The 14087-nt window shown below is 42.2% G+C and overlaps 1 protein-coding gene across 1 annotated transcript; it reads right to left on the bottom strand.

Annotated features, from left to right (window-relative positions):
• Positions 1-9222: 9222 nt before the first annotated feature.
• LOC146596697 (CDC42 small effector protein 2-C-like) lies at positions 9223-12704 on the bottom strand. Its single transcript, XM_085303709.1, has 4 exons — positions 12196-12704; positions 10509-10722; positions 9956-10057; positions 9223-9434 (listed from the first exon to the last, which is right to left on the bottom strand). Exons 2-4 carry the CDS (start codon positions 10560-10562, stop codon positions 9360-9362), a joined length of 231 nt encoding a protein of 76 aa, XP_085159835.1. The 5' UTR covers positions 10563-10722; positions 12196-12704; the 3' UTR covers positions 9223-9359.
• Between the last annotated feature and the right edge of the window lie 1383 nt (positions 12705-14087).

The following is a 14087-nucleotide window of genomic DNA, read 5'->3' as shown; positions in this document are numbered from 1 at the left end:
GGAGCTCTCGCCCGGCGCTGGCAGCGCACAGCAGCCCCCGGCGCTGCCTGCGAGGCGGCCGCGGGCACCAGCGATCCCTGCTGGGGAGGGCGGGAAGGCCTCGCCCGCGCGGTTGTCCCCTCTGCGCAGATTTAGGGATAAAATCCAAGGGAAACATCCACAGGGAATATTCCCCACCAGCGAGTGACGTTCACCCAGCTGTAAACGAGGAGGGTGKTGTTTGGTAGCTCTATTTTGATGATAAGAGATAGGCGTTTTATCGGCAGCAGTCAGCCGCTCCTCATCGGYGACGTGCGCGCACGCTTCCCTCGGCAGCGGAGGCCTGCCGAGCRCTTCGACGCGCTCCAGCAGCGAAGGACGCCGGCACGGCGAGGCCGAGCGAGCCGGTGCCGTGCAGAACGGGCCTCCGGCGGCAGCCAGCGCGCTGCCCGGCTGCGCGCCTCTGGTGTGGTGGGGGTGTCAGGGCGGCGGTGACGCTGCACRCCGGCCCCAGCGCTCCTCTGAAGGCAGCGAGATCGGGGGGCACGGCGCGGCTCACAGAGCTGGTACAGCTGTCGGAGTGAAGCGCCAASGTTGCGCCCGTGACAACACGTTTACGGCAGGGAGAAGGCGCATAACCTGAACTGCGAGTCCCTGGCTTCTCTCAAGATCCCGCAGGGTGTCCTGCCTTCCCAAATACTAATGCTGGGAATGCACAGCRTTTTTATTCTGCAGCTGAAAATAAATGGGCTGAGAAGAAATAAGTAGTTTGGGGAAGCACTTCTTTTTAAGTAAAAGTATTTCAAGTTTGTTTGCTTTGCTCTCTCCCTTCCTTAATGGATGTCTAAAGCTATAGCATAGACATACCTCTTAAACTAAACACCTCCGCTGCAGTCCATCAGGACTGCTCAGGTTAGAAACACCTGCACGTAAGGACTTGAYGTCGCTTCAGGAGCAGGGCAGCTCATGTGCAGAACTTCTGTATGAACTTCTCAGGTAATCTTTGTTGGCAGCTTACATAGCCTCTAATTTTTACTGTTACTTTAATATGTAGCCAAAAATAAAAACATATAGTCTCAACTTTCAGCACAACAACAACAAAAACAATCCTGTATGTTATTTACAATCCCAGACCAAAAAAAAAAAACAAAGATTTTTAGAGGCCAAAGGGGGAGTGGGAGGAGTTGATATACTTTCCACCCATGATCAGTGTAACATACTAAAATCTATACCAATGATTACATCCTTTTTGTACTGCCATAATTATTTCTATTAAAGAAGAAAAAAAATCAGAAAAATCACATCCCTAACCAAAATATTGTCATGAAATAAAGCCTGTGATGAGGTTCAGGCATTCCTAAAGCATATCAACGTTTTAGAAACAGAAAAATTTAAGAGGCTTTCAGCACATTAGTTAAAAAGTGAAAGATGAAGCTACATAACCAGCAATGCAAAAAGAGGTATTGCTTGAATAAGTGTTTACATATAGCAAAGTCTTTTTCAAAGGGATCATAAAACTCTCCTTTCCTTTCCCCTGCCTTTTTTCCATAACACGCACACTTCTAAACACAATTTGACTCAAAAGACATCCAAAACATGTTCCATAGCCTGACTCTCCTACTGTATTAACTGCTACTTTATAGTTATCCATATTTGTCAGTCTTCCAGCTTTTGAATAGGCTTATCCTGTTCAAACTAGGCTGGCTTTTTCTGTACCTTTCCCTGTATCTTTTTATCCAACCTATATCTCTATACCCTGCTTGAGCAGGGAGTTGGGCCGGATGATCTCCCGAGGCCCCCTCGAAACCTAACTGTTCTGTGAATTAAATCTCCTTTTCTATTAGCTTAACTTTGAATGACTATCTGATTCTGTTAATTTTGCATTAAATACTGTAAACAGAAAATAGTTGCCTTGTTAGGTACACAGATTTGGAGAGGTAGCTCTCAGCATTAGATATTTACAAGAAAATAGACTGCATAATTTTTAAAAGGATTAAGGCTGTAGTAGAGGACTGTGCTCATGAGACAGTTATTTCATGTGAAAATCAAGAATGAAGGGATTTGGGGTTCCTTAATACATAAGCATCAGAGGGATGAAGGATTATTAATATATTGTATTAATTTCTAAAAATAGAGAGAATACTGGCCCAAATACTGAATGTAAATATATTTCTAAGAAACTCAGTAGAAGATAGAGTAATAGGGCAGAATAAAGCAGACGGCATGAAAAAGCAAGTGCCTTAACCTAAGAAAATTTACCCTGCCCTATATACTGTCTCTTTCAGTGTCTCATTTTCACAGCTCTTGAAGTGGAGCCTGGAACAAGACAGCAAGATATCCRTGTGAAACCTCTTGATTAAAATGACATGGGGAACACTGTTTCTGAAGCACGCTGTCTCTGCAAGACATACCCACGTGGCAAAATGAGGACAAGTGCACSAGGCTCAATTTTATGTAACTCGCATAGGACTCTCCTGGCAAGAAAATGATCCAAAACGTTAAGACTGGCATTTATGAATTATTTACTCATACAAACACACATCTGGCAAATATCTCCTAGGTACTAACAGCCACATCTGGAAGTCAATTACTATCAGTCTATGCAGGTAAGAGGCAATTTAGTCCACTGGATACAAGGCAGCAGGGGGAGAATAGCCAATTCACATACATTTACAAATGTAACATTTGAAGTAGTTGAGAGGGAACCTACTGAGCACCTTCCTTGCACACCAGTGTGTAGCAAGGTCACATTAGCACRCGTTAGTGAAGGCCTGTAAACCTTACTTTTGTATTTACATTCTCAAGCATGTATCATACGCTCAGTAGTAATGAGTCAGGCTTTAATATTTCCTGATGGTAGAGATTGAGAGAGTAAACAAAGATAACTGCACTTAAAAGCATATTACTTTCTCCATTAGTATGCAGCTTTGGCKCATGTTGAGACTGGACTTTCAAACTTAAACGTTGTAGATTAAGGGCTTTAAAAATAGATTTCTATCTAACATGATGGTTTTGCCTGCTCTACAAATCCTCAATTTAAGGAAGCTCAGGGGAAAGAGGTTAATTACTGGTTATCAGTACAGGCTTCATTCACCTTTAGACTGAATTCACATAAGCTGTGTAAAAGGTACATGTCTTCAGCTCCAACAAAACCAGATGCRTGTAAATACACTACTTTAAGAAATACTATATTCAAATACCTCTAATTCTTTGATGAAGAATCTGAAATTAGTTAGACATTCACTTGTACAGGCCAACATTAGCTTTAAGAACACACCAAATCATTTCTCAGTAGTTTAAATGTTTTGTGTCCAGTTTTAACCTCTGATATGCCAGAGAAATTATACTAGTTCCAGTTTAAAGGAATGGAATTATTTCCTTCCCTACTACTTAATACCTATGTTAGACATTCATCTTAAGTGGTATATTATGTTGTATACAAATTAAATATTCCAGCATTATGCTATGAGTTTTTCAAAATCTGAGAAAGTTAACAGTTTAAGACATCAAACTTTTTTTTTTCCTGAATAAAGGTTTGCCTTTAGTAATAATAGCCTTGTACAGTTTGGATTTGCATAGTAATATTAGAGAAGACTTGAAATTTTTAACCAAGAACTCTACAATGTATAAAGAGAATCTTCTTCCCTCCATTTACATTGCTTTGATAACATAATAACTAAATGGCTCACTGAGTAGAATAGTTTGATTGCAGCTTTGTGGTCTTGATTTTGTGAGTGATTTACTGTAGCAGTCTCAACAGATGACTCAGAGCCCAAAGCTGGCATTTTTGTACATCTGTTACTACTCTCCCTCAAAACAGGATTAAAATTAGGTTAAGAGGTCTCCCTTCCATTTGGACTAYTTTGGGGTAACATTCTATGATTTTGGTCATACTAACAGGATGTCCAAAGTGACAACCAGAAGGTGTCCAGCAGCCAGCCTCACTGCAGTGCTTGGTAAATTGGTCCAGGCGGGGTTTAGGTGATGCAGAGCCCAATGCACGCCATGCCATGGGTCTGCTTCTGCAGCCCACCCTCTCTGAAGGGGCAGAATTTTATCATACTATCATTTTTTCTCCACTGCAAGTTCCCAGGTGAAGACTGTTGCCTGAGTTCGGTGTACAGCACCTCAAAGCAGGTGCTTTTTCTGCATGGGAGCATGTATTAGTAGTGCCCCTTCCCACTCCAGGACCTTGCAGTATCTCCTTGCACGTTTCTTGTCCTCTTCGCATCAGGAAGAGAGAGTCTTCATGGAAAACTGCTGTGACCATAAGGACCTCCTAGTTTCCCAGGTTGCAGCTGAGAAAGGAGAGCATCTCTTCAACCTCTGTAGGCACAAGGAAGTCTCCACAACCTCTCCCCCCGATGTCTAGAAACTGWCTATCACAGGCATCTAGTTAAGTTTTCTGAAATTCTGGGAGCTCTGTGGGCTAAAAACAAATACCATCTTACCACTAGTACTTTGTATTAACTTAAGTATCTGTTTTGTGTTTCGTGGAGGTATTGTTGGGTGCAACAAGCCTCAACACTGAGAACATCTGCAACCTCATGTTCCTCAGGGGGAACAAAACAAAGTCTTATTTTCCAAACATATACTTGCCATCAGCTTCCAACTTCTGAGACTTCTGGGTGTCTCCATGTTTCTTTGCAGACAGCTTCCTAAGCTGCTGCAGGAGTGGATACCAGCATCTATTAGAATTACTTCGGGAACCTGTGTTTCATTGAAGAGAAGGGTAGAAAGTCCCAGCTTAATCATGCGTGTAAGTGTCTAATTTCCTCAATATACCAGTCACAGACACCCTGCCAGCATTGTCCACATTGGTGGTAACAGCACTGTCCTATGTGTCACAGGAATCAAACATACTATGGAATCACAGGTTCTGCCCCGTGTGAGCTCCTCACAGCTGTGAAGGCACACCACAGTGCCTCTCCCCAGCATCCAGACCTACTTCAAATGCACATTTCATTTTTCTGTAGCTCCCAGAAGACCTTTAAACCTCTTCCACCACCTTTCCTAGAGCGTAAAGGGTTGCGCCAAAGCAAGGAGAACTTACACTTTCTTGTAGGAAAGCACAAAACAGGCTCAAAACTGCATATGGCAATAGGTCCAAGTAACTCCACACCAACAACAGGCCATTTCCTAATCACTGCAGTACTAGGAGACTTCACATATTTTAACCACACAAGTACCAACAGGAAAACCACTGATATGAGTGGCTTGTGCTCTGCATGCTGGACTCATTAGTGTGCATGAAGGAAGTGCAGTTTGTTTGCAGAAGCCCAAGAACCATCCCCATGGAGCATCTCCTTAGCTGCACTGGGACCTTAGGTGGAAAGATAAGCACCTACAGTTTAAATTTAGTCATTTACTGCTATTTCAGGTCCAGACTTGCATTGATCCAATCCACCTATTAAGACAGAAAGGTATATAGTAGGAGTAGCACTATGGTCTAAAGGAGTCGAAGTGCAAATCTCAACACCTTTTTAATACATACTATACATAATTTCCAGCAGCCTTGTTTCCTTAAAAACATTCCACTCTATTATGCTTATTTTGAGGGGTTATGAAGTAGAAACATGATCTGGTAAATAACGCAAGCCAGAACCACTGTCAGTACTTTTTTTTTCCCTTTAAGCCAGCCCCATTGAAGAATTTGTTTCCTTCAGGGAGAGGGAATGGAGTAGTAGGAAGGAAGGTCTAGCTTTTGCCTGTTATTCCTCAAGTACCTCTACCATTAGCAGAATCATTTCATAGCACAGTGCATGAGACAYTTGAACAGTCACATCTGCAGGACCACAGAGCATCTGCAAGCCTTATAGGAACTTACCCATTCATGTCATCATGCCTGTAACTTCAGGCTTCCTCCAGTTAATCTTATCTCTCCGTGAAGATCATGAAAGGCAGACAATAATATTCTTATCTTCAACTGTTAGGTTTACAGCGGAGTCATTGTACCGATAGCAAAGTACAGCGTCCAAAAACAATCAAGAGCAGCCATGTGATCATCTTCAGCTGAGATATTTCGCTATGCTACCGTATTTAGTAACATGTCTTTCAGAAGCACACCGCCACAAGGGTTAGTATTGTCAAGTTTCATTTATTCTTGCACGCACAGTAGGAGTAAGAACATGGATTAATCTCAAAGAGCTTTTCTCTCCAGAAAGTGGAAGTCACAGAAGCACCTGGCAGTCCAGCAGGCCAAGACCATACAAGGAACAACACTGCACGCCTGGGCTGTAAGATAACTACTGTATAAGGTTCTGCTGTGTTCCAGGTTAGAAAGCCCCTGCAGGAGGCCAGGGAGATAGCAGGTTAAAAAAGCCATTTTTTTCCATATTATCTCTACACTGGCTATTGCTGCAACTTTATGCAGAGATATGGAGTAGGGGGTAAGACTAGCATGGCCATCAAGGGATCAAGGGGCAATGCTTAAAACAGCTACATCTCCCCCACTCAACCTCTTTTCAAGAGGCAAACACACAGCACCAAGAATCTGCCAGACTATGTGAAAAGCTTGATCCTGCTCTGCTAGCAAGTAATTTTATTTCTGACAAGAGCAGCAGAAAATGCCATCAAGTCAGAGCAGTAATGTTTCATTGCCACATTACACTGATGCAAAGACTCTACAGCCTGCACAGTAGATAGAAGGATCTGATTTTTGGTCTAATTTGCTGTACTTTATTTCAGTCAAGTTTTTAAAACACACACAAGCAGTAGCTTGCAGAGGCAGAAGAGACTTGTTAGAAAAACTGCGCTCTCTAGTGGATAAATTTGATTTTGTGCAAAGTTTCAAGCCATGCTGATGCAGCTGACCAACAGGTTTTCAGTGCAAAGTATCCAGATTATTACAATATGAGAAGAATGAAAGTGCTTAGTACAACAGATTTATTATAACCTAGATAGGTTTACACAGCCAGTTACATGACAGATCACAGCTAGTAAGAGTTGCAATTAAACTACTAAGAAGGAAGGAAAATTATCCAAGTCCCACAACATGCTTTTATGTTTGTTTAGATTAATAACACCACCACCTTCAATCCAATAGCAAAATATTTCCTTCTAATAATATGACTTTTCAGCTCACTTTAAAATGGTCCCAGAGAATACTGATGAAAATATTTGTTTTACACCAGATATTGCTGCTTAGTTTACAGAATGAAGTCAAGGATTTTTTCTAAAAAGAGTTAAATAAGAACTGGTTAATAACAAATTCTCTGTGGATATATTCCTAAAGAGAAGAACTGACAATCACCAACTTCATTTCTAGTTATGCATATACCATGCTCGCCATTAATTTACTGAATGGGTCTTCAGGAAATACTAACTCCTGTTCAGTTTGTTTTCCTACRGTACTGAAAGAGTGCAACACATTTTCTTCATCACAGCTGTCTAGTATTTAATACTGCTCTGCTTTCTGGGCAAGTACACACCAACAGACACATGAACTCAATTTAAGGGCAGATAAAAATATTAAATTTAACAACTTGGTCACTTCATGCTTTCTCAGTCTACAGGATTTAGCTGCTTTGAATTCTGTATCTTAACTAGCTTATTGGTAAAAACCTGAGGTTAGTAAGGCAGCAGAATTATGAAAGACTCTTTAAAGTGATAGACATACAGCTACCTCAGGCTAATTTAAAAGTGCATTTAAAATACAGTATATATTGTAATCCAAGAGTAAGCATCCAGCAAGACATGGGTAATAGACTTGTTTTATGCAGTGGCCAAATGCGATAATGTGGATGCTTTTACAGGAAGTAAAGGCCAAAGAGGAAGAGAGAATGTTAAAGAGGAAATATGGGAAAGGGGGGGGGATTTTTTTTTTTTGTTTAATTCATAAAGAAACACAGTACTAGCTCTTATACTTTAATTCCCYGTGTACATGCAGAGGAGGCAATTTAACACTTCAACGTTGCAGATGAACAGCCTAGATCTGTAAGCATCACAAGCCACGAGCAGAATCATACTTAAGAGCTCTGCTAGCTAGATTTCTGGAAGGCCGATAATTGAGAGGGAGCAGAAGCTGACAGCTGATCTCACACATACAGCGGGAAGGGAGGAGCGTCACTGACTTCCAGCATGACAGCGCTGTTCTGGCAGAAATTTGAACACTTGTATTTAGCTAATCCTATGACAGCAAGCAGGTTTCCCGTATTTTTAGGCTGGTTGTTGTTCACAGTTGAGCTGGGGAACAATTGTCAGTGTTTGGGTAAAAGAAAAGTAGAGCTCGATTTCAGCAGTTTTGTCAATCACTAAAAGCAGTGATAAACTGTGGGCTGAGTATGACTAAGTGTACAARTATAGGAAATGCTGGAACTCTGCAGGAGATTGTTTTTGTTTAATAGTCTCCTGCAAGTTCTCATAGTATTCTTTTAATTTCCACCCTTCACATGACCACAGCAATTAAGCAATACATTTTAGTTAAACCATATAATTTAAAAACATACATAAGATTTCAGTTCATCTAAGAAAGCGGTCTTGAAATCAAGGAGTCAGAAAGACAAATGAGATCCCCCTTGAAGTACTGTGTAATTACTGTTAAAGACAGGTAGAGTGATCTTAAATACATTTAAAATTTGGAAATATTCATGCAAAATTAACATGCAACTGTGAATATTTTGTAGCACCACTTAAAATTAGCAGACTTGTATTATTAAATTTGTTCTCTTAATATCTATAGCTATTCCAGTGCATATGAAAGGGAAGCAGCCCAGTAACTGAAATACTGGGTTTTAAGCCTCATTTTAAAGTAGGTGTACTTGCAAAACTTGGATTTTTAGTTACAGAGGCTAAAGGTTTCAGAGGCTTTATCACAGCAAAGTATAAGTTCCACTGGGCTCCTGAGACACAGCTCACTATACCATGTTAGAGTTCATTACTATAAAGAGTCACGAGGAAATACCAAAGTAGAGCTCAGTAGACTAATACATTAGATTGTAAGGCATCAGAAAAATTAACTTTGAAGTTATAAGGCTATAAGATCCTACTTAGATATTCAGTTTAGCCTGTTTAGGAAGTGCAAACAAGTGATATCCTCCAATTAAATCACTTCCTGCATTTCTTGAGAAGAGAGATCAAGACCAAAATAATTCATACCAACCTTCAGTCACACCTCACAAGACAACTTAGCTTTTTAGGACACAGGTGGGAAGTCAGGAAGACCTCCAATACTGCATTACAGGTGTTACTACAACACTACCACAACAAACCATTTTAAGGACAATTTACAATAATTTACTCAGAATTTATTGTGCCAAAGCTTGCACTGACCTATTTATAATTCAAGTACTCTCTCTACTCCATCATAAAGATGTTTTAGGTAATATGAAAACTCAGTCCAGGAGGTTCTCATAAGGCAGATTTCAGCTTCTCTCAATTGTTTATGTTTGAATCGTTGCAGAAGTGCCATTTGTGTAGCCACCTTTAGACTTCATGTGGTCCTGAATTGATACAGCCTAGAAAAAAAGTTTTAGGACATGCATCTTAATCTAGTTGTTGTCAAAGCAATTATTAAAAGCATTAGTYTGAAGAAGCAGATGAGCTATGTGTTTACAGCACTAGGTCCCAATAGCAATGGGAAGAAATAGGAACACAGAATRTTTAAACACCATTTTAAATTGGTGCATGAAATGGGTCTTCCTCTCCAAGATCCAACTGATTCTTGTATCACCCACCCTAACACAGATCTGACTTCAGGGTGATGCAATTTCCAGATTCAGTATGAAATGCTTCTACCAAACTCGCACCTAGGAGTTTCTCGTCACAGGTAAAGGTTCTGGACCAGTCAGCCTCTCCACTCAGCACATCTTCCACAGCATTGTACRTGCACTACTCAAAACAGATTATTCTGTTCTGACACTATTCTTTCACAGGGCAGGGAGCAGGCGTTTCCCTCGCTTCTAAATATCTTGTATTTTAGTAGCTATCTATGGTACAAGTTATTGAGCAGAGATTTGTCCAAGCAGTGCACACTTACAGATGAAAAGCCAGTGCTCATCTCTCTCATCCCAACGTGCGCAGTGTGCACAAAGTTCATGGGCTCTCCTATCATATCCCGGTCCAGTCTCCGACGCCTCTTCTGCAAGAAAGAGGATATCCATGTTTCTATTCAGAGAAGAGACTGCTTTAAGGCAGAAGCAAACAGCTCAGTTAGAGGAAACCAAACACCACTGGCCCCCAGTGACTCCTCACAGCAGCACAACTGAACTTTCAGATTGTTCGCAGTAAGAGAGGGTCAAACTCATCCTTATTGCTGCTGACTTCCAGCAAGACTTTAACTTTTCAAATGCTTCAAGAAAAAAAAAAAAAAAAATGTTCTCACACAGCAAGCCTGTGAGCTGCAAATAACCACAGCACCATAGCTTCTGGCAAAACACACACAGTTTAAACGTGGTGTAACAGGTCCATTTTTAGCTTTCGCTTTCCTTAGCGCAATCTAAGCAAAGCAACATGACAACAAAAGTGTTTTCTGCATAACTGAAAGACAAACTATAAATCTGATAACAACCAGCTATTGTACATCTACCCACCGGCTGGGGCGGTTCACCGTTGCACCAGTTAAAACAAACCAGGAACTCAGTCATTATAGCTCTCAGTGGATTACAACGTCTTGTTAAACTTCGTTATTTCTCTTAAATTTAAAGCAGTGCAAAGACCAAGATGCAGTTGCTAAGGTGAGTTGGGCAAGGAATTGCTTGTGTAGATTCACAGGTGAAGATCACAGCAATCATCCGATGATTACACCTGTAGAGATTATTATTTATTCTACCAACACATACCAAAATAGAGTTTTGCAAGTTACTGAGCAATAGACATTCAATCAAAACTAGAACAAGACTATAAAAGAGTTTTTAAGCATATCTGCATAGAGGARTAGGGTCAACCTAAAAATCAGTGCGTTTGTGTCAGCAATCATGGCTAAAGTTACATATGTTTACTCCCAGATGACAACAGTAGAATAAGGTCTACTTCGTTACAGAAGTGTAATACCAAAGCAATACTAGAATTAAGTTAAGGCTTTAACACACAGTCTGTGATCCTGTTGTAAGTAGAACTAGCCACCAATTACAAACTGCTTTGTATTTCCAGAGATGATAGCTTTGAAGCCCAGACTGAATTCTTAAAGTACACAAATATTTGCAAAAAGAGAGCCTCTGTCTTATATCGTACATAATTATTTTTAGACATACAGAAGTTCAAAGTACAGAAAATTCTACAAACCCATAAAACCAGAAAAAAAGTCTTTATAATGTCAACAAAACAGATCACCAAACAGAGCCTAAAGCTGCCTAGAACATACAAAAATTATTAATACAACAGGCCAAAATTGGGGTCATAATAGGTAACTGACTGGAAGCACCAAAAGCTATGATAAAACCAACTTTTTAGACAGCCTTTAGTGACTTTGCTTTTATAKCCTTCTTTATATCAACTTCAGGGCTATAGAACAGCTTTTCACATTGACATTCCCCTATCCCAGCTCACTATAAAAACATTTTATAATGATTTTTTTTAAGAAAGCTTACAGCTTGACAGAGGTTACAGCTTTATGAATTCAGCCTTTCTGAATCCACACTGAAGTCTTCACAAAGAGCATGAACTCCCTCGTCACAGGCATTTCTTATATCGACCCCAGTTAGGTAATCAGCACACCTGCTTCCTTCCCCTTTGTGGTTCTCTTCCACTTCATCACGTCTCACRCTTCAGGCAGGTTTGGGTAAGGGTCTGTCATCCTTCTTTCACAGCATTTGCTACATTTCCCCCTTMTCTTTAGGTGGCCTATGTGATACATTATTATTGAACGCAAAACTTCAATTTTATCCTGGGTTATTTTAGTACAACTCRTTATCTGAGTTGTAATTATCTAAATTACTACTTTCCACCTCACTTCATCCTCTCACAGAGGCCACTGACGCCTTGTAGAAATGCAGCAAAGAAGAGGACATGCAGACGCCCGAGCTTTCGCCTACGTTTCGCATTAACTGCAGATCGTTTTGGTTTATTTCATACTAAGGAGACTGTATCAAAAYGAAGATTTTTCTTAAAAATCCTAGCGTGTCTCTGGAGAGGAACAGCGCCCTTTGGAAAGCAGACTTGCGGAGACGTGAGATGAGTTCAGCAGCACCCAGTTAGCCCCGGGACCACCCCCATGCCCCGGTGCTGGTTGTGCCTTACGCCCCCCGGGCACCCGAGCAGCGCGGGGGCCTCGGGGCATACCTGCACGTTAGCTACGGCTCCGGGGGYGTCCGGACCCGGAGGGCTGCCCCGCGCGCGGGCAGGCACGCGGCCAGCTCCTGTCCTTCGCCACGCCAGCTCACGCCCGGCTCCCGGCCCCGTGCCGGACCGCTGCTCGGCGGGGACGCGGCAGCGCGGTCCCGCGCCCGGGGACAAATCCCTTCGCGCCGTCAGCTGCTGCAGAGGTCTGCTCTGCAGCGCACTTGATGCTTACCCACAAGTGTTAAAAAAAAAAAAAGGAGAGTGAAAGCCAAAAATAGCGCTCTAGTTTGGCATCGAAACTGTAGAGCAGTGCAGTTTTCTCAGCGCTACCCATATAGCCGGTGGCTCACTTCCACGCCTGCGGCAGCTCTGCGGGTGTCATCCGGAAAGCCRGCAGCGCTGCCTCTCTTCCGGGGGTGTTTTCCGACAGGACTCGTCTTTCCCTTCGCATGAGTCAGGGAAGCAGCCTCCAAAACAGGCACAGCGGCGTCCGGGCATAGGCCACCGCCTTCCTCCCGGACACTCGCGCTTCCCACGGTAGCTGGAAAAWTTTTAAAAACATCGTCATGTGTTCCGGCTCACCCAAGACTAATAAAAGCCAACAAGAATCCCCAAACCGAGGAGAAAACAACGTTTTGTCACTGTTGGCACGCAGGCTRGGGCTGGACAATGTCCTGTTGTTCTTTCTCCCTGTTTTCCAGCAGCGCAGCAGCAGCGCCGAGCAGATGGGACAAAGGGCCGGCGAAGCGGGTAGCGCGCGCACGGGCGCAGATGTCGGCCCCGCCGCGCCGAGCGGCGTTGCAGCGGCGTCCTGAGCCTGGAAGTGCCGAAGAGCTTTGCGAATGTTTAGAGGCACTTGGCGGAGCGAAACGTTCAGTTTGTTCTATCAGCACTACGTATTGCAAAAGTATTCAGAATATTCTTTCATTTTCCGTATAAAACATGGATTCTGTATGAAGAGCTAGGTGTCTGCCTGAATCAACAGCCTCACCTCTCTTCGTAGACATGAGATATGCACAGTAATCCTGATTAACAACACACAAACCTACAAAAATGTATCTGTTCATCACGAACGGCTGTAGACTCCAGGTCTGACCGCGAGAACTCCTCGACCCTGAGCTCTCAGCAGACGATAAGGAACGTAAAGCTAGCATACGCCACCTCACAGCAGACGCAGGCTATCGCTACCCTGTCCCAGCCGAGCTGTTGTGGGAACTTCTGCGCTGGCTGAGTTGCTGCAGCTTTCATCCCTCCAACTTTGTCAATTTTGAATCCACGTGAGAGAAACATATTCCAGCCTAGTCGCCTTCCTAAAAATCACTGTTTTGGGCTTTCAATTTGCTCTTTACCTTACTTTGCTCATTTGTTACTCACTTCATGTTAAAATCCTGTAACAGTTGGATGTTTACATATCTGAATGGAAAGGTAGAGTAAAAAAAGTCAAATTTCCACTTCTAAAAGAAAAATTAGTTTCAAAAATAACACTTCAAGAGTACAGTAAAAGTGTCTTCCTTGATAAAAGATTAACAAAAAATCTGCCAAGATTTTGGAAGAGCCTCAGGGCCAAGTAGCAGAAGCCCTKCTGCAGAATGAGCTTAACTGCTTGGAGGTAGCATCCTGCTTTTATTAATATAAATTTAGTTTAAGATGTAGTCCTCAAACTACATCATAACACTRCTACATAGCCTGATTCTCCATGGGTCTTTTGGAGTCCTGAAGCTTCACAGAAAGCTGAGAGTCAGGAGAGAGAGACCTCCATTTATCTAGGTGTAATGGGGAGACATGAGGCCTCCATTAATCTAGGTGTATTGGTAATGTTAAACTCAGGAATTCAGGAGTAGTCTCAAAAGATTTGAAGCTTCTCTTTTTAGATGCTAGACAGACATAAAAAT

This window comes from Rhea americana, unplaced genomic scaffold, assembly GCF_003343005.1.
Source record: "Rhea americana isolate MKP2758 unplaced genomic scaffold, rheAme1 scaffold_2, whole genome shotgun sequence".
NCBI lineage: Eukaryota > Metazoa > Chordata > Aves > Rheiformes > Rheidae > Rhea > Rhea americana.
The sequence above is the reverse complement of the archived record's forward strand: the minus strand, read 5'-3'. Positions and strand labels throughout refer to the sequence as shown.

Excerpts from the sequence above, each read along its gene's own strand:
- LOC146596697 (XM_085303709.1), bottom strand. The coding sequence starts at position 10,562 with ATGACTGAGTTCCTGGTTTGTTTTAACTGGTGCAACGGTGAACCGCCC. Across the intron at positions 10,058-10,508 it reads ACGGTGAACCGCCCCAGCCG|AAGAGGCGTCGGAGACTGGA; the intron begins GTGGGTAGATGT and ends TCTTTCTTGCAG. Across the intron at positions 9,435-9,955 it reads TGAGCACTGGCTTTTCATCT|GCTGTATCAATTCAGGACCA; the intron begins GTAAGTGTGCAC and ends CTTTTTTTCTAG.